The 27,431-nt window shown below is 42.0% G+C and overlaps 1 protein-coding gene across 23 annotated transcripts in view; it reads left to right on the top strand.

The window, feature by feature from the left end:
- Ltbp1 (latent transforming growth factor beta binding protein 1) overlaps positions 1–27,431 on the top strand; it is a 395,618-nt gene that overhangs the window by 273,190 nt on the left and 94,997 nt on the right. For 9 of the 23 annotated variants that reach the window (XM_087554458.1, XM_087554456.1, XM_087554453.1 and 6 more), the window contains 9 exon segments: positions 2,183–2,350; positions 5,015–5,242; positions 7,479–7,501; positions 10,929–11,028; positions 11,493–11,591; positions 17,978–18,103; positions 19,236–19,361; positions 20,458–20,580; positions 24,241–24,360. In XM_087554458.1, coding sequence (XP_087410584.1) covers positions 2,183–2,350; positions 5,015–5,242; positions 7,479–7,501; positions 10,929–11,028; positions 11,493–11,591; positions 17,978–18,103; positions 19,236–19,361; positions 20,458–20,580; positions 24,241–24,360 — 1,113 coding nt within the window. 23 annotated transcript variants of the gene reach the window in all.

Genomic DNA, 27,431 nt, shown 5'->3' with positions numbered 1-27,431 from the left:
TAATACTGCTTGAGTTCAGGGATAGTGATTCCCCTTATGAATATCGACGCAAAAATACTCAACAAAATTCTGGCAAACCGAATCCAAGAGCACATCAAAACAATCATCCACCATGACCAAGTAGGCTTCATCCCAGGCATGCAGGGATGGTTTCATATACGGAAAACCATCAACGTGATCCATTATATAAACAAACTGAAAGAACAAAACCACATGATCATTTCATTAGACTCTGAGAAAGCATTTGACAAAATTCAACACCCCTTCATGATAAAAGTCCTGGAAAGAATAGGAATTCAAGGCCCATACCTGAACATAGTAAAAGCCATATACAGCAAACCAGTTGCTAACATTAAACTAAATGGAGAGAAACTTGAAGCAATCCCACTAAAATCAGGGACTAGACAAGGCTGCCCACTCTCTCCCTACTTATTCAATATAGTTCTTGAAGTTCTAGCCAGAGCAATCAGACAACAAAAGGAGGTCAAGGGGATACAGATCGGAAAAGAAGAAGTCAAAATATCACTATTTGCAGATGATATGATAGTATATTTAAGTGATCCCAAAAGTTCCACCAGAGAACTACTAAAGCTGATAAACAACTTCAGCAAAGTGGCTGGGTATAAAATTAACTCAAATAAATCAGTAGCCTTCCTCTACACAAAAGAGAAACAAGCCGAGAAAGAAATTAGGGAAAAGACACCCTCCATAATAGACCCAAATAATATAAAGTACCTCGGTGTGACTTTAACCAAGCAAGTAAAAGATCTGTACAATAAGAACTTCAAGACTCTGAAGAAAGAAATTGAAGAAGTCCTCAGAAGATGGAAATATCTCCCATGCTCATGGATTGGCAGGATTAATATAGTAAAAATGGCCATTTTACCAAAAGCAATCTACAGATTCAATGCAATCCCCATCAAAATACCAATCCAATTCTTCAAAGAGTTAGACAGAACAATTTGCAAATTCATCTGGAATAACAAAAAACCCAGGATAGCTAAAGCTATCCTCAACAATAAAAGGGACAAAGTTTTCAAATGGTGCAAACTGTAGGGTACATTTCCCAATTACATCATCACACAGCAGATATCCTGAAAATTAACGGGACAGGTAAGCTGTAACTCCACATTTTAGAGCCAGCCATGTCCCTTGCATCTTCCGCCGCCATATGACTTAATTATTCAGAATATTCTCAGAGCCTCTAACCCGGGAAGTCAGTCCTGTTGGAAAGGTGAAAGTGTGGATCTAAGCAGGAAGGGCAAAAAGTTGGATCGAATCGTGAGTACCAGGGGCTAGAGGAAAGGCAGATTGGGATGACATCATGAAAAGAGAAGAGATATGGCCAAGATGGGGAAACAGACAGGAGGCCACCAACCTGCAGCTGACTTGGCAGGGTGGACTCGGACCCAATTTGGTCCTGTAGCACTTAGCCCAGCCATGCATGCACTAAGAGATGCACACCTGGAAGGCAAGGCTGCATCCTGCTCTCAACTCTGCCTCATGTGCCAGGCGCTTGAATGAAGAGCACTCACTACTAATTTATAGTAGAAGATGAGGGTGAGGAGATGGAGTTGGATGGTAACAGCTTGGCTCCCTTTGCAGCATAGAGTGAGGGCTTTAGACCTTGCCTGCTCTGCTGTGCTTGTGGCCTTGGGACTGTGTATCTCAGCAGATCAGCAGCCACTCCCCCTGTGCCATGTATGTTCTCTGGCTTTGGGTGAGAACCCCTGAGTTTCCGACGGCTCTCCAGCTGCTGGTTTGTAGTACTAACCATGCTCCTGATTTTCCATGGTGCCTGGACCTTCATCAACTGTTGTCTTAGTACCAATTTTTACCCCAGTCTCGGAAAACAGTTTGTCAAAATTGTGATTAATCATAGATGTCTGGGTTGGTTGGACAGCTAGCTGTTAATGGAAATGTTTAACTTATGCACACATTCCTATACTAATATTTGTTAAAAATAGAATCCAGACAGAGACAGGAATAACTAGTTAGAGTATTTGGTGCTCTGACTCTGATTTAGTGAATGGACACATAACAAAAATGAATGATTCCCCTAATCTAGATGGATTTTCCTTAAAGCACGGTTTTGCATCCATGCTGTTAGGACCATCTGGCTTTAACTTTAAGTTGATATGGCTCGTTTCTTCAGTGACATCAGGCTTGTCTCTCTCTTTAGCGGATCCCCCTATGATCTCAGAAGAGAAAGGGCCCTGCTACCGCCTCGTCAGTCCTGGGAGGCAGTGTATGCACCCTCTCTCTGTTCACCTCACCAAGCAGATCTGCTGTTGTAGTGTGGGCAAGGCCTGGGGCCCACAGTGTGAGAAATGTCCCCTCCCGGGCACAGGTAAGTCATAACCAACTATATGCACGTGAATGTTCCCAGCTACAGGAACAAATGACTTCAGCAGCTTGGGTTACTTTAGGTTTCTTGAGTTTAGTTTTTAATGGCGTTTTGTGTTTGTATTATTTCTGAAGAAAGCCTAGTTGGAGAAGCTCAAGTCAGATAAGAAAATGTACATAGGGGCTGGGGATTTAGCTCAGTGGTAGAGCGCTTACCTAGGAAGCGCAAGGCCCTGGGTTCGGTCCCCAGCTCCGAAAAAAAAAAAAAAAAAAAAAAAAGAACAAAAAAACAAAACAAAAAAAAAAAAAAAGAAAATGTACATAGGAATCCCCCATTATTTATGGTCTTCTCTTTACATGTTAAGCTAAGAAGATAAACCCTTGTATTTTATTATCAGCTTCTAGAACTTGAGGACTGATATTTAAGTATAAGAACCAGTAAGCTGTATTGGGCTGTGTGCTTTCCTTGTGGTTCACTGCCCACTGTTTAGCTTTATAGTAATGGCCTAGTAGACATTTGATTTATTTATTTGGTTATTAAAATTGCACTTGATTTTTCTAATGGGAAACACAAAGAATTGTATTCAATTTTCAATTTACTCTACAAAGATAACTCCAGAGATCCTGCCAAAACCACATTGAACTGTGAAGGGCGTCAAGTGTTAATAAGTTGAGTACAGTTTGGTTCATAATTACCTGTGCTCTGAGAGCATACATTTCTCTAGATAATGTAATTGTACCATGGAATCAATAAACTCCCAAGCGGAGTCAGGAGTTCAATGGTAGAAAACTGAGACATGATCTGCAAGCATCGGGCATCATATGATCAAGGAAGGTGTGGCCTCTATTTCACTGGCATGGTGTAGCTGCCAAGCATCACAATGAATTGCTTACTTTAGAGGAACTTCCCTTATAAGAAAGTGCATTAAAACTCCAGGGCCATGTAGTGTTTTACAGAACATTGTGTAGTAGATCACACAAAAGTAGACAGGATTTAAATGTCAATTTTAGTATCATAGTTCACCTTTGGTAGTGGTTAGAGTCAAAAGGAACAACTGCGGCAAAAGTAACAGTTTATTGTCGGTGAATTGATAGATTGCATGATTTTAGATTCCATCCATTGGCACTAGCACCCTCCTGTGCCTTCTACCACACTCATTACTAACAAAGCTTTGTCATTCATAGGCCCCCATGTCTCCTTAAGGTCAATTTTGGCCGAGTTTTAATCCTTACATGAAGTATAACTAAGATGAGGAAAGCCCATCAGGGCTGCTTCCCAAACTACAATAACTAAATTGTATTATGATATCAATCATAGATTTTTTTGTATTTACGTTTTGCTCATGTGATGATTTTAATCAAATATGTGCTTTGGTAGAAAACCATCCTTTGCTCTGGAACTATCCATTTTTTTTTTTAATTAAGAATTCTCTATCCTAGTAGATTCCACAGTTGAGTGGGTGAATCCTCAGAAATCAGTATTTCAGCTTTAAGGGAATATTGTAGAGTTTCCTTTTTATTAAGGACTAATTCTAGGCCTGTACATTCAATAGATGATTTTTTTTTGGTTTGGTGAAAATGAAAAATGACTTATTTTACTTTTACTTTTAAAAGTAGAAACAAAGACTTACCATAAGTCCCCTTGTTTGCTTTTGGCAATTTGCTTCCAACCCCAACAACCCAGGGATTATGTGGAATTTGCATCTGTCTGCCACACTCCACCAGCCCCAGGGTTTGCTGTTGGAGGTCTGCAAATCACACATTGTACCCAGTCCACTCAGAGGGGGGAAAAGGACATTTTAAAGACATTTTTTTTCCTGACAAGGGTGATGATTACAATGGTACAGAATGTCCCATTGTCCTCTGCGCAATAAATCTGACCAGATTTGCTGGTTGTCCTTGACCAGAGCTCTCTGTGGTCACACACACAGATTGGTCTGGCATGTACTTCTTGCTTTGGCTTCTGTCTGTAGCCTCTGACTTGTCCTTATGGTGTGGCTTTCTTCTCAATACCTGAAGGTCCTCTTCAAAAGCAGTTGTCCCCTCTCTGCCCCTTCATCACCAGTAACCCCATGCCAGATGTAACATGCTGGCTGAGTCCTCTGGACACAAGTCAGGAGGGTTTCAGAGCCCCATGTCCCTGAATATAGTGAACCCCTTCTTGTCATTTAACTTAGATGTCCACTGAGTTCTTCATTAGCAACCAGTGAAAGCACAAAAGCAGGGGGGAAGGAGAAAACCTGACTATTAGTGATATTACATACTCACATGTTAGTAGCTGTCACCTGTACTTAAAACGACTCCTAGTATATTACATATCTTTTTATGTAGTATAGTTTACATATATAATGTAGTCTACATAGTAGCATATTGGCTGCTAGCATATACATACAATATATAAAATTCATGCTAAATATATGTTCTAATTTGGTAGGATAAGGAATTAATAGATGAATAAGTGTTTAAAGTAAAAGTTGAAATTTTCTTGTAAATATGCAAGTCTATCAGAAATTTAAGCAGTCTGCTTACGTTTTGCGTCTGTTTCTGAAGTTTTGAAATGTACCTATATTAGCCATGATTTATTAAGAGATATTCATCATGATATTTTCCTCTGTTAAATGTGTACTGTTAGATTTTTAAAAGGAATATTTTCCCATCCCAAATCTAGCTGCTTTTAAGGAAATCTGTCCTGGTGGAATGGGTTATACGGTTTCTGGCATTCATAGACGCAGGCCAATCCATCAGCATATAGGTAAAGAAGCTGTATTTGTCAAGCCAAAGAACACTCAACCTGTTGCTAAAAGTACTCATCCTCCACCTCTCCCAGCCAAGGAAGAGCCTGTGGAGGCCCTGACCTCCTCGCGGGAACATGGGCCGGGAGTGGCAGAGCCTGAAGGTGAGCCTACTTGTTGGGTGTGGGTTCTAGCCATCCATTTCTGTGTCTGTACTTTTGTGTTTGTTTTTTGTCCCTTTAGAGCATGGCTCTTATCCTTAACGATGGTGACATTTTCAAGTGCGTAATTCTTTAATGGGTGAGGAAGCTATACTGGGTGATGTAGGATGTTCAGCAGTGAATGTTCTTTGACTTTTATGTCACACACACACACACACACACACACACACACACACACACACACACACACACTCTATACTAAAAAGGTACCCGAACATTGAATACATCCTTAGGTCCAGTATGGACCATTTTCCCTGATTGAGAGTCACTGCTGTGGTGTGTGTACCTACCAGGTAACAATATTCCATGTGAATTCCAGAGCTACACTAGCTTAATGTTTACTCCTGGAGAGGGATTTTCATCTTCAGGGAATAGTGCAGGTTCATTTCTGTGTCCAGATTTCTGGTGCATAAAGGAGAATCCACAGGCTTAAACACGTCGAAACATGGGCTGAGCTTTTGGGAGGTGGTAGCAGGCAGGTATGGGATACTGCCAGGTTACAGGCAGGAAAGTAGGAACCTGTCAGTTCAAGAATCTGGGAGGGCCGGGGTAAAGTCCTTTCATTTACCCTGTGAGAAATTCAAGACATAGACCTGACTTGTTGCATGTCATAAAAAGTGTATAATGGGACCCATGACTAAGGGCAGAAAGTCTAGTGATCTCTAGTTTTGACAGTCTCTGCAGCCCTACCCCTTCCCCAAGAGAGATTTTCTTCTCTCCTTAGTGTATAGTGTATTCTGTGTGATTACCACAGAAAAGACTTGTTCCTGAAAAATGGAACAGTTTTGGGTCTATAAGAAATGTATCTATTTCCTCACAAAACGTAAAAATAAAACGAAAAGCTCTTTTGGCGTTTGCCATTAATTCTTGGGTAAAGAGTTGCCCATTCATAAATCATGCGGGAGCTTGGCATAACCTCCTTCCCTAGTGGCAGGGGTTGTCCTGAGCTCTGAGCATTGGCGCCTTCAGGCTTATTTCTTCCCACTGGTTCACTCACTGTGCTGTAATTACTCCTGGGGTAGGCAGAGCAAGTAGGACCTCACGTGATATTGTCTCTGTCGACCAAGGTCAGCAGATCTCAGCCCGTGGGTCACAACCTCTTTGGGGGTTGAACATTTCTTTCACAGGGGCCTCCTAAGACCACCCCGCATATCATACCTTCACACTGTGGTTCATATCCATAGCCAGCTTACAATTTTGAAGTAACACCAAAACTAATTATGTGGTCAGGAGTCACCACAACATGAGGGGGGGTTAAAAGGCAGCGTTGGGAAGGTTGAAAACCACTGGGATAGGTTGCTCATCCTCTGTCTCTTGAAAGGAGATGGGTACAAGTATGGTTGCCTCTCGAATTCCTTAACAATGGGTTTCATAGGGTAGAAAGACAGCTTCCTCCCATCAGAAGAATAGTGTTTTTAATTTATCTGGTAGGCTCATTTCTTCCTGGAATTAATGCATCCAACTTATTTGCTAATAGTTAAGGAGACAAAGTGACTCAGAAAATTCCAAGTAATAAACAAAGTTGTTGACTAGTGCTAGGAATTGCTTAATGAAAACAATCATTTCAAAAAATACAAAGACTTCACCCCACCACAATAACACGGCTGATTGAGTAATACTTAAGTTGCTAATTATATTGATGCTAAGTTACAATTGCCTCTTACTGGCTTATGAGGTGTGGCTTTTGTTCCAGTGAGTGAGCATGAAAATAATCAGAAGCCTTCGTTAAAAACTGGATTATGTTAAAAAAATGCAGTACCCATTTTCATGTCTCTATGAACAATGTCATTCTCTTTTTTAACACTGACATGAGATGGATTTCTGAACCCTGGAAACATTGGTTTTCTAAGACACGGGAAATACCCCAAGCCCAAGATTAAGCATTAAACAATGTTTCCGGAAGTGTTTTCTTTAAACTTGAGGTTCATTTTCTTAATTTTGAATGAACGGCTCTGAACCTTTGATCTCTGAGCCTTGGTAGCTGAATACACAAAAAGTTCTCCCTCACTCATTCCTAAAATCCTCCCATGTGGCAGGTGATTGGCATTTTGCATTTGACTTAATTTGCTTTGTAATTGGGCCGGGGAGATGCTGGCTTCCTAATTCCCTTTGAAATCTGAAGTCTGATGAGTGGGTTGTGCTCCCTGTACTAATTCTCATCTCTCTTTTCTGGTTTTAGTGGTAACAGCACCTCCTGAGAAGGTAATTCATTCACTGTTTTAAGTCTGTTTTCTTTTTGACTTGAAGACATTTTTTAAGGATATGTATAGGTCTTTGTTGTTGTCAACTTTAGGACATTCATATTAGAGACCATTTACTGTAAGGAGACACGATTCATCAATACTACCGGTAGGATTGTCTAAATGAGCATGTTCTTCTCAGTGCTCAGACAGTGGTAGCTAAGAGATTTTGAGGATGTGGTGGGGAGCACCAATCCACTGCTAAATTGTGGAGAGAAGAAAAAAGATAAGCAGAATTCAGAGTCGTCTGGTTGTGGTTTTGGACTAACTGTGGGAAGAAACGCTCTGCTGTGTGCACGCCATTGGGTGTTCTCAGTATGCTATCAAAGTAAGCCAGACACTAACTAATTCAACTAAAACTTAACACCAAACATTTGGATCAAATTAGATTAAAATGAGATGAAATTAGATTAAAAACATTACGTGCCCTTGAAGGCCACAATCAAATACTTAAATGTTTTTTCTTAGAAATCTTAGAGACAATTTCATCAGTATTGGGTTTAGCAGCATGAGGTAGGAGTAGGACTAGTGAGACTCAATAGCAGGAAATGGGAACATTTGCTGAATTGATGTCCTGTTTATGTAACACTGCATCTTCTCTGTACCCTTGGAATCTTTATTTGATAATATGAAAATTATATAGCTGTTAAATGGTTTTTGCTTATATATCATTCATCCACTTGCCAAAAATATATTAGGTATTAACACTTATATGGTAGATAGATAGATGCAGAAATAAACTATTTTAAATAGTGTTTCCTCTGTTAGCGTATACCGTATGTTCTCATATATGCGTTATGAAAATCCCGAAGAAGAAAACGATGATTGAGGAATGATTTAGACATATATTGGGAGATACCGTGCCACACTGAGCCTGAAAGAAATCCAGCAGATTTGCACACTTGGCTTGCACAGCTGTGGCATCTTGAAAGATAGGTAATATGCAGGAGCTTACAATTCTATGGATTTGGGGTTCAGCTCTTGATGACACAAGGGAGAAATCATCCGGCTTCTAAGTATGCCAGGAAGCTGCCTAAACAAACCTATTACAACTCAGCTCTGTCCTCTTTGATGGTGTAGTTTATTGTAACTGTAAGTGAGACCATGAAAGAAAAGATACTTCTCAAACAATGAGGAGAAGAAGTGAGTAAGGAAGAGACCTCATGCCAACCCGTGGCCCCTACCCGCCCACACATATAGGTGAAGATGCATGGGCAGGCACAAGTGTGTGTGCACACATGTGCTAGTGCATGGGTGTGAACACCTGCAACCCTCCCCCCAAAACACACAGAGAGGGAGGATTGAATCAGAAAAAGATAGTGAACATTTTTCTTTTATAGTCTTAACTTCCTTTGACCATTTTCCTTGTATAGTCTTAACTTCATTTTAATTTAAAAAAGGAGTAGTCAGGGTAGGGAATGAAATGAAGATGTGTTTACAACTGAAACTTTACAAAGGTCTCACCATCTTGAAGGTAGATGTGGAGAATGTGTAGGAAGGTTTAGAACGGAATACCAACGCTTCTGTTAGAAAGGGAACATGCTCCTGCTTTACGGGCTGGAACTATACTTGTAATCAGCAAAATTGTGGGGTAGTAGCCGCTGAACTGGGTCCCCGCCTGTTAAGTGGCAAAGTGGTATTGATATGGAAGGCCACACCTAAGGCGGAAGGGGAGATCCTGCTGTAAACCACAGAAGTGAGTTAGTGCTTCATTGTGGGCTGCTCTTCAGTGGTGTATGCCATGGGCTTCAGGGAAGAGGACACAGAGACTGATGGAGGCCACCTTTGTATGGAGAGCAGGGTATGTGGGGAAATGTAGCAAGTGGTCAGTGATTCCTAGAACTACTGCAAGAGCAACTGAGGTAGAGAGACTGGTAGTTTGAGAGGACAATTAAGTGATGCCATCAGCTGAACGTGAGACTCTAGACTGTAGCTCTGAGGACTATGGATGAGAAAAGGGTAGACCACTGGGCTGTGGTGGCACATGTCTTTAATCACAGTATTCTAGAGGCAGAGGTAGGTGGATCTCTGTGCATTTAAAACCAGCCTAGGTCTACAGAGCAAGATGTAGTTCAGCCAAGGCTACACAGAGAAAGCCTGTCTCAAAACAAACAAACAAACAAACAAACAAACAAACAAACAAGCGCCAAAAAGAAAACCAAACCAATGACAACAAAAAGGAAAGCAGGAAAGGAAGGGTAACCACCACAAAGAATACTGAACATGGACAGGGTTGAGAGTAGAAAATGAAAGAGGAAGCCCTAAAAAACAATGACTAAATCTGAGTGGGATAGAACATTTTTTGGACTATTAGATGGATTATTTGACTGACAGAAAGGATGAAGTTTTATTAGAGGCTGATTGCTTTTGTAGGAAGTATGAGGAATTTATAGCATGTCCAGAGTTAGCCTGTAGGAATTAATATGTACAAGTTGGGTTTCCGATGAAACTGTCTGTGAGGGGATCTACTGTCGAAGACACATGAAAGGTAATGACAAAAGCCAGGCAATAGGGCAAGAGTGAACCGGATGTCCGGAAGTGGGCTTTCTGCAAGTTGAGCCCGAGAGGTGAGATGCTGGCTAATAGTGAGGAAGTAACTTGATGAATGCACTTAATGAGGTGTCCTGAGCTCTCTGGCCCCACGCTGATGTGAGCCAAAGCTCATATCCTTACTTAACTAGACTAAGTGTCCCATTGGCACAAGTCCCTGCAGAGTTACAGTTGAAAGCTGAGCCACGATGATGGATGGATTTGATTTTTCTTCCCTTTGTGCGTGAGGTCCAGCTAGGAAGCCACAAGTCTTCTAAGACTGCAGCTGCTGTTGCTATGGCAGCCTTCCACAGCTGAGAGAGCTGAGAATGTCAACCTGTTAGATGTGGGCTAAAGAAGGCCACAGTGACAACTGCCTGGCTTTGAGTATTTCAGCTTAGTGGCTTTTCTGCCTTATGTCTCAGTTGTTACACCAATCATTTCATCTACAAAATGTGGCTGTGAGGCAGAGCCACCTGTAAAGGACATGGCTAGTTCATCCCCAACTAGAGTTAATGTTGCCGAGTTCACATCAAACATGGAACCAAGGTCCTTGTTTTCAAGGTTTGTCTTTGAATTCCAAGGAAGTGGATGAGAGCATGTGCATAGATAAATAGCATGGCCGCTAAAAATAAGAAGTTGGCATTGTAACATCATGATGTTTTAAAGCCATATATGTAGGTGTGTATCTGATCCATGATATTTTTGCCTTGCTGATAGTATAATTAAATAAAAATAACAGTACATGGGAAAATTAAAGTAATTACTGCTTTATGTCTCTGCATCTCTCTCTCTCTCTCTCTCTCTCTCTCTCTCTCTCTCTCTCTCTCTCTCTCTCTGTCTCAAAAACAACAACCCAGGAAATACCCTCACTGGATCAAGAGAAAACAAGACTTGAACCTGGGCAACCCCAGCTCTCCCCAGGGGTTTCAACTATTCATCTGCACCCACAGTTCCCAGGTAACCTGAGCTGATGTGTGTTGTTTAAAGGGATATTCTGAAACAATTCATGAGGATGTGTGTGTGTGTGTGTGTGTGTGTGTGTGTGTGTGTCTTTGATTGTGTTTAATGAATCATTCATTGAGCTGTATCTTTTAATTCATCATGAAATGCCTATTTCTGGTCATTGCAGTACATCCCTATACTAGAACAATGTTGGTTTGAGAAGAGTAGCGTATGTAAGAAAATATCAACTTCTATATAGTATACTATATTTCTGTGTAGTATACAGTGTACAAACAGAACTTCTTATTTATCAAGTGGTCATGTTTTGAACTCTGACTTAATACCATGGGCTTTCAGGATCATCGTCAGTTCCTGAACAGGGCTATTGCATTATTTAGATGAAGTCGTACTTATATTTTGTACAAGGATGCCAGTGTACATGCCAAGATTGAATTTCCCTGTCCCCCTTCCTCATGCAGTAGTGGTTGAAAAGACATCCCCTCCTGTGCCTGTGGAGGTGGCTCCTGAAGGTTCTACATCAAGTGCCAGCCAAGTGATTGCTCCTACGCAAGTAACAGGTCAGTGAGTATTTGCTGTGCTGTGCATCCCATGAGAACATGGCTGCAGACTACACTTAATATGGACTAACAAATGCGTGAGATAGATCGTCACAAGGTTAGTCATAAGTATAGATGTATTGATGATGAGTGTGCACAAGGAAATCATGGTACATGTACAATGGCACATTATAGAGGTATTAATGTATTTAAAGAATATTTAGTATTTTAAAGAAATACTTCTGGAGTAATACTTAAGAAAAAACTATAGGACACAATGTCATGATTGCAATTTTACTTTTAAATGTGTACAAACAAGGAAAAGGAGATCAAAAGAACTGCATCCGTGTTTACCAGTGACGAGCTAGAAGTTTATAGGTGATCTTTATGCTCTTAGATATTATTTTGTATATTCAAAATTTTTTCTAATATATATATTTCAATCCTTATTTTTAAAATTCTAGAAATGTATTGCTTTTGAAACAAATGGGAGAATATTATGAGGTAATGTTCTTTATAGTAGAGAAATAGGAAAATGGAATAAGACGATGTATAGGAAAAATGATACAGAAATAAATGGGGAATTTTGACATAATATATAATAGAGAAAAACATTGAATCCAAACATTCAGTTGCTGAGAATAAAATGTTAAGTGACAAAGGAGAAAGAGGTAGGCCATAGGCTCAACCATGAACTTAGAAGCAGTTCAGTGATAGAACCAAGACACACTTGCACCGCTGGCCTTGGCCCTCCCTGAGCTACATGGCATCCCCTCTTGGGTTTTATTATCAGTACCAAGTGAAGAGCAGTAGAAATGTGAGCAGTTCTAAATATCTTTAGAGATCTATAATGAAAGAAGACGTTTGTAATTTGCCCTTCAGAAGAGGACAGGCTCATGACAGTAGGCGGCCGTAATGAGGCTCTCAAGTGGAGCCATCAGGAGAAGATCATACCCTAACACCATGATGGGGCCCCGAAGAGAGAGAAAGTCTTCAATGCCACAGGGAAAGGGGGAACTGCTAATCTAAAAGGTTTTCAGGAATGGTGGGCGAGTTTCACTCAGATGGCCTAGCCTCACCTTGCCTTAATGCCAAGGGATATGGAGGTTGGCACTGTGTAGGAAGTCATCCTGGGGCTACAAATGGGGAGGGAGAGAAAGTGAGACTTCACAAGCTCACAGCATTCTTATAAACTTTGTGCACTGAGAAAGACTGCGGGGGGGAGAGACGGACTCCTGTGTGTGTGTGTGTGTGTGTGTGTGTGTGTGTGTGTGTGTGTGTGTGTGTAGCATGTGTATATATCTATATATATGTATATACATACATATATATATATATCGAGAGAGAGAGATACAGACTTACAGATTGGTACAGATGATAGATCAATAGACTGACAGATATTAATAGAAAATTGGCTCTGTAATCAAATACAAATGATGATTTTACAATGGGCATGACTGAAATTATTGTTCTATATTCTGAGCCCATATATGTGGACATCTGCCCTGCTCATCTGAAGACATATAAGCATGTAATATTGTTGCGGTAAAAATAAAAAATAGGCGTGATGGGTTCCTGTGTGTCACCCCTCTACGCTGGCCCCCTGATACTCTCGGACCCGGGCGGTCACTCCCTGGCTTAGTTCTGGCACACACACACACACATATGTGTGTGTGTGTGTGTGTGTGTGTGTGTGTGTGTGTGTGTGTGTATGTATATATCTCCAATTATGTCTATATACATACATATAGGTGGGGCAGACTCTGGGCATGTGTGAGTGCAGTGTCTGCAGAGTCATGGATGGTTCTGGAAGAGCAGAATGGGCAGTTAACCACTGGGCCATCTCTCCTGCCCCAGTAGTCTTGGTTTCATCGCTTAAATGCAAACGTGAGGAATGACTAACAAGGGGGAGTTTCTGGGCTTCAGCGAACTGGGGAGCTGAAGGAAAGAGAAACGAATGCAGCCCTGCTATATGAAGTTGTAAGAGGACAGCTCAATTTAGTCTGGCAGATACTCAGCAGTAGCATCTGCTATCACATGTTTGAAGCACAAACATTTCCTTCCAGGAAACAAGTGACCCGACTTTCTTTTTTCCATTTTGTGTAACAGTTGTAAGTGCTTCCACTTCCTCCAGTAAAATAACCTTTTGGAAGAAATCCATCCTTAGGGAGAAAATTATAAGTCGAGAGTCTTCTAATTGATGTGTTTGCAGCTTCTGAGTTATTACGTGAACATGAAGTGCAATAGCATGAGACTACCGTGTCATGCCAAATTTCACTTTCAATCAAAATGTAACCATTCCTGGCAATTTAATGTGAGGACCAACGTATAGCTTTAAGGAGCCTGAGCATTATTGGCCACAGGGACGTTGTACAGTTTTCATCCCTTAAAGTTTAAACACAAAGTCATGTCTTGCTGCTATTTTCTCCCATAATTGGAGGAAGGGATGGACTAACCTACGCTTCTAAAATAAACACCATCAGTTCCACGTTGCTCAGTGATGATATCTTTGTGGTTGCAAGATTGGAGAGGAGCCTTTTTGGACGTAGCCACACACCCTTGGACGCGGAATAATTAATTAGAAAAGAGGCGGAGTATTTGCGGGAAGCATTAGTTTACTCCGAACAGCTGACTTGGTGACTTGCCGCGTTACTGGCCTACCGTTTCCAAATAAATCAGGCATTTCAGCATAGAAATTCTTGATTTTGCACAGTGTCACAATAGCTGAAGGATAGGTTGGAAAAATCAAACCTTTATTTCTCTAGCAAATATTTACAAAGTGGAAACATCTGTTTCAATTGTTGTGGGACAATGTCTGCTCCTCCTGGGGAAGTTGGGAAGCCAGGGCATTTTAATAAACCTTTCCATGAGTTAATACTTGATGCCTTGCTTTCACTCTTCTATTGCCCTTGCAAGCTGGCCAGGAACTGCTTTTCCTCTCCCACAACTACCTTATAGAAACCTCCATAATGACCATGGCCAGAATGTTTTAAAAACTATGTGCTAGTCTGATTTTTCCAGAACTTAGAGTTGGCCCCTTTGAAAGTGTTCAACTCTGAAGCATAGTCCTACTGTCGTTACGGTCTCAAAACCGTTACGGTCTCACTATGCCGATGTGAAATGAATTGGTTATTCAAGTATAAAATCGTCACCCTTTGCTATTCTAGCTCCATTGTCTGTGGGTTGATTCCTTATTCTTCTATCCGTTTGGATAATCACACGATGAACGGGTGACCTTGAGACCAACACATGGGCTTTTACAACTGGCCCAAAGCTTCTCTTTTCACTGAGTTTTAGAAAATGAACACACTGAGCTTCTGAGTCTCCCACTGACATTGTAACTAAGAGGCACAGAGCATTTGGTTTTCCACTGGCTTTTGCTCATGGTTCTTTCCTCGGAGTCCCTAGTGGATTCTAGACCAAGGAAGAGAATAAGGTTCTTGAGCTGGTGAGGGTGAGGTTGTGTCAGGGGCAGCACCGTCTTACAACCCAAGATGCACACATGCAAGCATTTTGAAGGGTACAGGAAATAGTCCAGTGGGACACTCAGTCACCCAACCATCTCAGTGGGTTACCTAACAATCTCTAAAACAAAGGACAGTCACTTTAACCAGGGAACCCCTGAGGACAGGAATGAGTACTGCCTGAGAGGTTAGGCCTCAGCCGAATGTCCTGGCTGTGTTTCCAAAGCGCATGTAGACAGTTTCCAAAAGGAATGTGTCTTCATAGAGTGGCCCATTCTGTAGGAATGCGGTCCATCCTGCATGAATGCCTGAAGCTTGAAGCTAGGCATGCTCATGCCCCTTCCCCCACTGATATATATGTCTACTCATGTGCACATGCTAGAGATCAAAGGCAAACCCAGAGCTTTTCTCATCCTAGGCAAGTGCTTTACCACTGAGCTTAGTGCCTACCTTTTTGAGGTAGGGATTTATGTAGCTCATGCTGACCTTGAACTCTTGTTTCTCCCATTCCCATTTCCCAAGTGCTAGGATTCTAGAACTATAACGCCAATCCCAGCTGACTTATACTCAGTTTAAGGAAAACACTGATTTCGATTAACTTTTTGGTGTTTGCTTTGTAGATAGCATCAAGCTATCCTGAAGGCGGTTGAGGCTCTTTCTGTCCAGGAGGGCGGGGTCTTGCTTAGCAAGTGAATGGTAGCAATCTTTGAGAACACATTAATCATAATAATGAATCTCCATGAAAATGGGATGGCCAATGAAGAAATCAACTGTGTCGTAGGAATGTTCCTTCCATTCCATCTCTTATCCTCCTTCGTTCCCCTCCTCCCTCCCTCCCTTTCTTCCTGGATGCATCTCCTAGTACCCTCTAGTGGTGTCAATGAGACAGTTTCATACATCTTGAGTGCCCCACTAACCAGGACTAATATTTTTGAGCTGTGCCTCTGAATGCATAATCTACAAGACAGTCAATGCAAACTCCCCAACATTCTTCTCTTGTATGACTTCAACCCCGCAGCTCTAATTTAATGTGTTGGATTGAAGGGAAAGGCCACTGTTACTCATTCCATTTCTTACAACTAAAGAGTTGTCACTGTTAGCCATCTTTCCTGCAGATGGCTAACAGGACATAATAGAACCAACGTAAGAGGAATAAATGAAATACATTGACAAACTGTGTGGTGGGAATATATTGAGTTCTGTCCCAGCACCATGTGTTTTTGGAGACTTTCATTCATGTGTGCAAAAATTCCAACCTAAGTAATGCCTGAAAACAAGAGATAAATATTTCCTCAAGAAATTGGTATTCATGAGGGGGGTTGCTGTCGTGATTAAACCCCAGTTTTACAGCCTTCAGTTAGCTCTGAATCATTGTGCATTCAACCTTCTGATGAATTCATTTTTGGCTTTTCTGTTTTAAGAAAGTGGCCAGGAAAATGTGTATAGGAATTTCAATAATTAACAAACCAAGAGTGTTAAATGCCAATCAATTAAAAAGGAGGCATCTACTATAATGAATAAACGAAAACTGGAGATGTATTTGTTTATTTTCCTCTATGAAATTCCCACAGGAGAATTTTTACCTGAGAGTCTATGCTTTCATACCAGTGAAACTCTACCTTCAGGGTTTTGTTGCACATAGAAATGACATTATGTTTATTTTATTTTATGTGCATGGTGTGTGTGTGTGTGTGTGTGTGTGTGTGTGTGTGTGTGTGTGTGTGTGTGATCACGCGCGCGCAATGCCTGGTGGCTGTGGGTGCTAGAAGAGGGTGTCAGATCTCCTGGGACTGGGTTTTGCAAACAGTGTGGCTGCTGAGAATTGAACCTTGGTCCTCTGGAAAAGCAACCAGTGTTCTTAAGTGGAGAGCCATCTCCAGTTCTATCCCTGTTAGGTATATGACTTCATTGTGAACAGTAGGAACAATAGTCATGACCAACGCCTTTGAGCTGCACATTAAGTGACATGTGTTACTGGGCTCTTTTCAACTCTGAAGTTGGAACTCCGATTATTTCTATTTTGCACTGGTAAAGTATGGTCTAGAAATGACTGAGTAAGTTATCCCATGCTACAGGACTATACATGACATTAGAATGTATACCCTTTTCTGACTGCAAGCCATCAAAGCAATTGGTGTGCTTACCACACTCTGCCATTAAACTTTCCTGCAGGTGTCATTGGAGAAAAGATGTCTTAGGTGGGCAAGCCATCTCAGAAAGGCCCTTTAGTATCCTACACCTTTCGATGAATTAAGCTCATTTTTACGCATTCCTAGGCATCTCCACCATCATGGTGTGATGACATGTGATGGTATGGGTTGGGGTGAGGGCTTGGACAGTGCAGTTTTGGAGGAAGCAGGAAGTGTCACAGAGGCATCAGTAGGAAAGCAAGGGCAAATGGAAGAGATTTAAGGTACGGTTCTACTTTGCTAAGGCAAAGTGTGATCACCTTAGCATTGCAATACTCATGTAGAAATTTTAGGAGTCTGGACAGTAGAAGTAAAATTTTGCATGAGCTTGAACACTTCTGAGGAACTCAAATTTGAAGTGCCAATGGATGGAAATCCCTCCTACATTTCTCATTAGAAGAGACCGTGTGATGACTCAAATTCTCTCCCATAAGAAGAAATAGAATTCAGAGGAACTCTTTGATAGGCCATGCAGGAAGTTGCTTTGTGAAGGATTGATTTTCTTACACCTTCATCATGGAAGACTTCTGAACTTCTGTTTAGTTCACCTTCTAACTTGATTCCCCCGGAAATGAGGGACGAGCTTAGGTGAAACCACCTGGTCCGTCACAAAGCAGTTGCCTGAATTTGCAGTTAAACTCATAGCCACAGTGTTCAGGATACAGACCTCAGCTGCTTGTGAAACATTGTTACAGGGGGACACTGAAATGCCTGCTGAGGTGGTGTTCCTCACATTGCTTTGCTTCTTTTAAAGAAATCAACGAATGTACTGTGAACCCGGATATTTGCGGAGCAGGACACTGCATCAACCTGCCGGTGAGGTATACCTGCATATGCTACGAGGGCTACAAGTTCAGTGAGCAGCAGAGGAAGTGCATTGGTAAGGAACACATGTGGTAGGCAGACTCTTGAGTAGGAAACAGTTGCATACTTGGAATGCTTCTTAATTTTAATCATCCTGGGAAAACATTACTGTTTAATTCTTTAGAGAGAGCTTTAAATTTTTTTTTTTTTTAAAAAGGAGTAGTTTGCTCAAATCCCAGGATTCTCTTATTTCTGTGTTTAATGCCTTGCTACAGGTGGGACATTTGCATAAAAGTGGGCTGCTTTACAAAAATGAATAAAATAGGAACTGCAGCCATAGCTACCTATAATCTTGTTTCTATCCCACACAAATCAACACTGAAGCATGCAGCAGTAATAAATCCATGTATACATGCAAAGTCTGACATATGCATGCAAAGTCTGATTTCGGATAGGAGTTGCTAAATTCAAAACCTCTTCATGCATGAAGAGTGGATTCCTAAGTGAGCAGGGGGAGTATCTCATGGGTGTTATAGAATTACTAGTCATTCATTACAGTGCGTTGACTTCAACTTCATTTTAACGTTTTAAAAGAAAATTTCCTCCATTTTAAGACGTGGGCAAGAAGTCAGTAAGTGAATGATTAAGTAAGCACCGAGAACACACACCCAGCACTACTTTACTGTCTGCATTTCATATGTATATATGTATGCATATGTGTAGGTGAGTGGGTATAAGACACACCCCCCACTGATATTTACTTTCTCCTGCGTCTGTCATGTGTAGTCACCTTAGGAACTTAAGTTACTAAGCAGGAAAGGTAATAGAGACGATCACGACCCAGCAGTGGCTCTGGATGCATTGCAAGTGGGCTGTCTCTAACTTTCCTGGTGAAGGTGAATCCCAATGCTCGGCGCCCCTGCTCGCCAGGATAACTTTCTCTACTGAGCCAGCATCTGTATTGTTGAAACACTAGTGATAGTTAGGTTTTATGGGGTCTTTTTATAGTGTTTTAAGTCTTACCCTTTGAAACTTACACATTCCCTGTGAACACTCCTAAGGGTTATTTCCCCTTTGGCTACTCTTTTTTGCTTATGAAGAACTCTCTGATCCCCAGGGAGTGGTGTCGCTAGTTGGTGCTTCACAGAAAATGGAAACAGAGTCCTGATACGCACTTCTAACTTTGCCCATCGTATTCTTGTTAACAGACATTGATGAATGTGCTCAGGCCCAGCATCTCTGCTCCCAGGGTCGCTGTGAGAACACAGAGGGAAGTTTCCTGTGTATTTGCCCAGCAGGGTTTATGGCCAGTGAGGAGGGTTCTAACTGTATAGGTAATAATGATGTTGTTCTTGGCGTTGGCTCTTGGGGGATGGGCAAGTTCGGCACTCACGCAAACATTGCAACACTCTTCTATTAAACATTATTATTAACATTGGCTATGCTATAGCAATCTGCTTGGTCCTGGGAGGCAACACTTTGGAAGGATGCATATCAAAGGTGTGCAATAAAAGAGCTTATTTTGGGGTCACCACCGCCGTCATGTGAATGTAAACATTCACCTTGAGAGCGTTCTGAGTACATCAAAGTGATGATGGCATAAACCAGATATTTTACTATCACATTTAAATAGATAGGAGTGAGGAGACGTAGAAAGTGGTTTCTTTGCAAGGCATAACTGGTATAGTCACTACGGAAATCAGTGTGTAGACTTCTAAAAAAGAAAACCCTACAAATAGAATGGCCATATGAACTAGCTGTACCATTTCTTGACACATACCCCAAAGACTCTGTATCCTGCCACTTATGTATGCTTATACACTTATAGCTACTATTGTGCTATTTACAGTAGTCAGGAATTGGAACCAGCCTAGATAACACACACACACACACACACACACACACACACACACACACACACACACACAATGGAAGTGTTTTTCATCTCTCAAGAAAAATGAAATTACTAAAATTTCTAGAAAATATTAAGTAAGTTTATTTATACTCAGAAAACCAAATGCTGCATGTTTTTATATGCAACCCCTAACTTTGTGTGTTCGTGTGTATGTATGTATGTACATGTGTGTGTTTTTTTATGGAAATGAATATGATTAGGGGTCAGGAAACCAGAAAGGGACCCATGAGAAGGGGGAGGATACTTAAAAAGAAAGATCTAGATATGGTGGAAGGAAGAGAAATTGTGTGGCATCGAGGCATAAAGGGAGATACTGGGAGAGGATGCAGGTTGGGGCAGCATTAGTAAGAAGGGATAGGGTGGGGGAGCAGGTTGGAAGGGGGAGAAACAAAAACAAAACTAAATGTAAAGGCCATAAAGGAAATGTATTATTTTGTTTGCTCACTAGAAACTAAGAATAAAAACATAGCAAATAAAAATGAATAACCCTGGACAATACTCTGTGTTTCATGCAGATGTGGATGAATGTCTGAGGCCCGATGTGTGTAGGGACGGCCGCTGCATCAACACTGCTGGGGCCTTCCGATGCGAATACTGTGACAGTGGGTACCGGATGTCACGACGGGGCCACTGTGAGGGTGAGTGTGCTGACAAGACTGAGAGACCTGTGACTCAGGACTCCGAGACATAGATGGGTCTAGACCCAGGGCTGGAAGGCAGCTGCCGTGGGCTTTGCTCTTCTTCAGTGACCCAGTGAGTCCTTGGTCCCTTAACAAGGTTCAAAGCCCTTTCTCTGCTCACAGCCTCTGCCTGACTTCCGTGGCTCTGTCTGCCTTATTTCCTACGTGGATATTCTCCTTATTTTTCACCTTGGCATCTGTCTTTCCTGGTATTTGCAGTTGCGAGCACAGTTAATTGATGATTATTCTGGAATGAGGCCAGACTTAATTACAGTGTCTGGCCGCTCACTCATCTGTGAATACAATGCAGGTGTAACCTGGGTTCATTTTTCATTCCCCCCCCCCATCTTGCTGCATTCTTTTGTCTCAACTGTCTTCTTTTTACGTGTATTCTGGAACTTTCCTGCAGACTGTTTGAAGCGCTGTCTGACCAATTTGGAGCCAGAGACTAACAGTGCTAGATAACGTTTCTTCATTACACTGATGGAGATGGTGCTCATTAGTGAAATGTCTTGGAAACTGTGTACAGCATGGTCAGAATTATGTTCTAATTGGTGTTTCTGTTGGTGCAGATGTTCACCTTACATCACTATTACTCCTTTGTCCTCCTCCTCCTCCTCCTCCTCTTCCTCCTTCTCCTCTTCCTCCTTCTCCTCTTCCTCCTCCTTCTCCTCTTCCTCCTTCTCCTCTTCCTCCTTCTCCTCTTCCTCCTTCTCCTCTTCCTCCTTCTCCTCTTCCTCCTTCTCCTCTTCCTCCTCCTCCTCTTCCTCCTCTTCCTCCTCCTCCTCTTCCTCCTCCTCTTCTTCCTCTTCCTCTTCCTCCTCCTCTTCCTCCTCCTCCTCCTCTTCCTCCTCCTCCTCTTCCTCTTTCTTCTTTTCCTCCTCCTCTTCCTCCTCCTCTTCCTCCTCCTCCTCTTCCTCCTCATCCCCCTCTCTTTCTCCTCCTCCTCTTCCTCTTTCTTCTCTTCCTCCTCCTCTTCCCCCTCCTCCTCTTCTTCCTCCTCCTCTTCCTCCTCCTTCTTCTTCTTTTTTTTTTTGGTAATTATTTTCCCCAGAGAGATTAACTTCTGCAGCAATATTGACACGGACTCACAAAGACACAGGACCCTGACCTGGTGTTTGAAGGGTTTAGAGTTAGATGTGGTATTGGATCCTGGCACTCCCTGGCTGGCTTCCTACAGCTGCCTGAAGCTCTGAATCATGTCCACTGTGGGCAGGCTTCTACAACTAGAGAAGGGATATGCTCAGTGGACCAGTCTTCCCTTAGCTGTCCCTTGGCTTCTGCATATTGGCTCCCTTCACACGCAGATGACCTAGGGCTGGAATGAGAACTAATTAGACATTTCTTGGCAGTCCATACATGCCTGTCCTGCTGGCCTCTTGCCTCAGCCACTTGGGTTCTAATTCTAGAGACAAGTGGGAGCGTTGTGTGTTACTGGGCATCTGATCAGTTTGGATCAGTGCAGAGCCATGAACCTTCCTATCTATGGCCCAGTGCCACTGGACAAGCACCAAAGTGTCCCCATTGTCCTCTTCTAGGGAATCCTTCCTCTGCAGTACAGAGTGTGTGACTAGAAAAGCATGGGTGGGAATTAGTTGACAACTCTCGTTCATAGTAACTGTCTGGTCTAAACCTTTCTATGTTGCCTATCAAAGGAGAGCCAGGAAACCAATTGGCAGGGTCATTGTGAGTATGAATGTATGTAGCTGCAGCCTATATAATTCCTCATCTTCTCCCTTTCAAGTCCTTACATCCTCTTCCATGACTTCTTGCCTATGTATTCTCCATTGGCCCAAGCAAAAATAGTGCTAAAAATTGAAGATATGTTTGGCAAATATTCATACACAAAAAGGAAACCAAGCACTAATCCTTAATTATGCTCCATATATAGTCGCAAAGAAGAGAGAGGATATTTAAATAATGACAGAAAGTAGCCTAGAACATTTAAAACGCTGCATTTTATAGCTTACAGGAGATTCAGTAATAATCTATGGGAATTATTTAACTGAGGTTAACAAGTCACCAGGGTTCCGTGGGTGTGCATCCATCTATCTCCATAAAAAGGCTTGAAGAGAAAAAGAGACCAAATAATGGGACTGTTTTTAATTCCATGGTGGACCAGAACCAAAGGTCCCCAGGTCTCTGGCTCCCTGAAGCTTGTCTCAGACGTCATGAAGGAAGCTGCTTTCAAACAGAGTAGAGTCTCCAAGGAGCCCATTGTAATTTTCAGACATTATCTCATTTGCCCTTAAAATGTCACAAGGCAGGTGGCCCTGGCTCTGCAGATGAAGGCCAAGCAGGAAGTGCTTCAGCAAATCCGCAGGTGCTGCCCTACACCTCAACACAGAGCAGTCTGTGGCCAGTGACAATCTCTGGTTTGGCAGTTGCATTCCTATTTTTAAAAAAGAAAAGGATTCATATACAGTGGGAGAGGGGGATATCACAACAGGATGTCATGTAGTTACAGCGACGACTCGGTTTTTGTTTGTCCCCATGATACTCGCTTTAAGCATCTTTTGTGCAGAAGGTTCTTTCAGGAAGTGATCTTAAAGGTATCTAGAATGACGACTGCAAATGCCTGTGATTAATTAGTGAACCAATGCTGCTTATTTTCACTTTCACGTTTTGCCTTGAATCCTAAAAGTGTGTTTCCATAAGTATGTTCTGATGTCTTCTCTCTTGTACATTTTGTATTCAGAAACAGACATAACATGTGCTTCTGTAAATACATAATGCTTCACCAGGAAAGGAGACTTCTACTGGTATCATTTTAAAACTAGAACCTTTTTCCCTTCTTTTTTAAAAAGTGTCTTGAAACATAAGATACCATGCCTAGGACTGAGGATGGTTCTGTAACCTAAGGTCAATCCCCAGGACCCACAGGGTGGGAGGAGTGAAGCAATTCTCACAAGTTGTTCTCTCAAATGCACACACACACACACACACACACACACACACACACACACACACCCCTCATTACCTCTGACACAATGTCAACCATATTTAAAGTGGTTTCTCTCTTTAAAAAAAAAGAATTGTGATTAATAAAGTCACTTAGCATTGCACAGTAAAAGTGGCATTTTGCTGGAGAGTTTATAGATGGTCGTATCACCTCTTCTGGAAAATTTTTGAAGTATCTGATGAGTTCATTCTCCCTTCATTCTCTTTCACTTGTAAGAATCCATATAATATGATAGTTAAGCTACTCAATCCTATAATGCCCTCTGGTCCACGAAAACAAAGTGCTTATGTCACTAGAGATGTTATGTCTATGGAGAAAACCTCTATTGGATGGATGTGTGGCTTCGTCACCCTTGTCCTCCTTTCTTGTGTTTCTTTCTGGCAAGCTTTGCTATCACTTGAAAGATTTGGTCCACAGTGTGGCCCCAGACAACCCACTGACTCCCAGGGAGGAGAAGGCCGCCCTTCCAATGTGTACAAATATTTAACCACCTTTACCTGTGTGTTCCTCTTGGAGGTTCACCACTACACCCAGTGCCTCACCAAATACCTTCTTTCCTGAAATATAAGATGCTTTTTCTCATACCCATGATGAAATTCAGAGTTTGTTTTGGCCTTCTGATACAATGTTCACTACCTGACTTCTCAATGTTCCAGATATCGATGAGTGTCTGACCCCAAGTACCTGTCCCGAGGAACAATGCGTGAATTCCCCAGGTTCTTACCAGTGTGTGCCCTGCACAGAAGGGTTCCGTGGCTGGAATGGACAATGCCTCGGTAGGTACCACCACACTCCCATCAGGATTTCAATTCTTTGAAAATAAAGGTGAAATTGAAGAAACTTATGTGGTTCTCAGAAAAGTTTTGAATACCTTTCAATCATGGGGAATATAAGAAAATGATTTGGCACAGAGTACATGAAGTTCTAAAAGGGACAAATAGTTCTGAGGGACCCAAACTATCCCTACTAAGATCTTAAATAAAATAAAACAAAATGGTAAACACCACAGAAAGGAAAGAAAGGGAAGTATATGTGCTCAATCCCAGCTATTTGGGAGGCTGAAGAAGAGGGATTGCAGCTTACAGGCCAGCCCAGAGTACATAGCAAGATCTTCTCTCAGATTGGAAACGGCTGGGGATGTAGCTCAGTGATAGTGCTTGTGCCTAGCTTGTGTCTGTTCCTGTGTTCAATCCCTGTACTGGACTAAAGGGAAGAAAATGTAGTGAGGTGGAGTGGAAGACAGAGAGATGGGACACAGCAAGAAGCTGGCATGGCACACACAGAACTGAAACGAAGGAGCTAAAGAAGAGAGAGTTCTCTGCTGCTGTGGTTCTCTGCCTTTGTGCATCTGTTTGCCTACGATTGTTTTGTTTTAAGCTGAGCTCTTAGTTCTGGGGAGACGGTTTCAGCTGTTAAGAGCATAGGATGCGGGGCTGGAGAGGTGGCTCAGTGGTTAAGAGCACTGACTGCTCTTCCAGAGGTCCTGAGTTCAATTCCCAGCAACCACATGGCAGCTCACAACCATCTGTAATGGGATCTGATGCCCTCTTCTGGTGTCTGAAGACAGCAATGGTATACTCATATAAATAAAATAATTTATTTAAAAAAAAAGAGCATAGGATGCTCTTGCAGAGGATACTTGTAGTTTCCAGAACCCACACGGCATCTCACCACTAACCTGTGACTACAGTTCACTCCAGTTCCAGGGGCTCTGTTACCATCATCTGGCCTTGGAGCACTGCATACATTTTGGTACACATACATACATGTAAGATAATACTTAGACACAGAGATTTAAGAAAATAAATCTTGTTTTTTTTTAGAAATTTACATCTTTCTACTTCATGCCAGAACATTGAATATGTGAGTTTAGCATAGCCTTCATTCCTATTTTAATTTCTTTCCAAATGTGTAGTAACTACACACACACACACACACACACACACACACACACACACACACACACACATACACACCCTAATAATTGTGTCACATACTGAAATATATTGAGGAGCAAAATGAATCATAAAACAGGTTGCTCTCAAACACTCCTTAATGGACATTTCAATGAGGAAGGAAGGGAAACCGTTTCTGAGAGAGCAAGATGTATGCCAGAAACCTCTGGATAAATGGAGCTGGCTGTGCAAGAGAAGGCCAATGTAGTTGATCCCAGCGAACAGAGAACACATGCTGCAAGAGATGGGGACAGAGCAGGCAAGGCCCTCCACTCAGTTACAAATGTTGATTTTATTCTGCTAACTCTGGGGAGACATTTAGGTGCTTAGAGTGATGGAGATTAGTTGACAGCAGAGACAATGTCAGTGCTTTGGCTTCATGACCAGACATCAGGACCTGTGCAGCCATTGTTGCTGGTACAGTTGCCCTTGTTCTAAAACACCATCTACATCCCCATCCCCATCCCCATCACGTCTCTATCTCCATCCCCATTCTCATCGCCAAGAAGCTCCAACCAATGGGATTGTGAGATTCCATTCACCTCCTGTTTATAGATAAGCAGTGATCCATGCCATTGGTGCTACTCAGAAAGTGCATTTGGTTTTGTTTTCCCATCTGTCATGTTTCCGAGTTCTTTTGGTGTTCTCGTCTTCACATACTGGCGTGTATGAACCAGAAGCAATGCCTTAGCCAACTCTGTCTTAACTAGCTATAGCTCACAACAGTGCAAACACCTCCTGACTCATGGATTCCCTGATGTTATGCGTCTACTCACACTGGTGAGTAAGCAGGTAGAAATAACACTGAGTCCTATAGGTCAGTCTATTGCTCAACTAGGCCAGAGTCACACTTGGGCTCCTTGTGTGCCTTGCTAATGTTTTCTGTCTCCCGTCATTAAGGATAGGCAGTGTGCTTTCTCCTCCTCCTTTGGGTAAAATGTCAGGCTCTATAACATATAGCTCAAGATCTGCTTCCAAAGCAGAATTACCATTCCTTCATTGCTCATATCAAACCTGCCGCTCTTCTCAGTTTCCCACGGGGGATTTTTATAGATTACTGAAACCTGTTTTTCCATCTTAATCTTTTCACTGGTCACAGAGTTTCTAGGGCTGAAAAGATGAGTGGGGATGAGAGCAGACACGTCATGCTCATGCATGTATATTTGGCTTCAAAGCTTATTAGGGATGGTTTGGGTCGATCAGATTTGCTCCTTTTAGAGCTTCACAGCCTCTATGCCAACACATTGCATACATGCACACACATGTAATATATAACACACATATATCCATATGTGTATATGGAGAGAGAGAGAGAGAGAGAGAGAGAGAGAGAGAGAGAGAGAGAGAGAGAGAGAACAGAGAGCAATCTGGGTTAAATTCTAAAGTTTCAGGCAATGCTAATGAATGCTGACCTCTATCTTCTTGTGCCTTTATTTTTTATTTCTCACCTCAATACTTGGGTACTCTAAACTGCATTTTAGAAGGTGCGGTATTAGCGGAGCATAATGACACATGCCTTAAGCTCAGTTTCTGTGATGCCGCGTCAAGGGGAAAAGAATTTGAGGAGATCCTGAGGCACAAATCAAACTCCAGGTCAACATGAACTGGATAGTGAGACTCAGTTCTTTTAGCCCAAGAGTTCTCAACCTGTGGACCACATCCTCTTTGGGGCATCAAATGACCCTTGCACAGGTGTCACCTAAGACCATTGGAAAACAGTTACTTACATTACAGTTTATAACTAGCAAAACTACAGTTCTGAAGTAGCAATAAAATAATTTTTGGTGGGGATCACCATAGCATGAGGGACTGTCTTAAATGGCTACAGCATTAGGAAGGTTGCGAACCACCACCCTAGTCCCAAGAGAATCTACCCTGTGTTTTGAGTTGAG

The sequence above is a fragment of the Rattus norvegicus genome, chromosome 6 (assembly GCF_021556685.1).
Source record: "Rattus norvegicus strain SHRSP/BbbUtx chromosome 6, alternate assembly SHRSP_T2T, whole genome shotgun sequence".
Classification (NCBI taxonomy): domain Eukaryota; kingdom Metazoa; phylum Chordata; class Mammalia; order Rodentia; family Muridae; genus Rattus; species Rattus norvegicus.
This window is presented reverse-complemented; position numbering and strand designations above follow the sequence as displayed.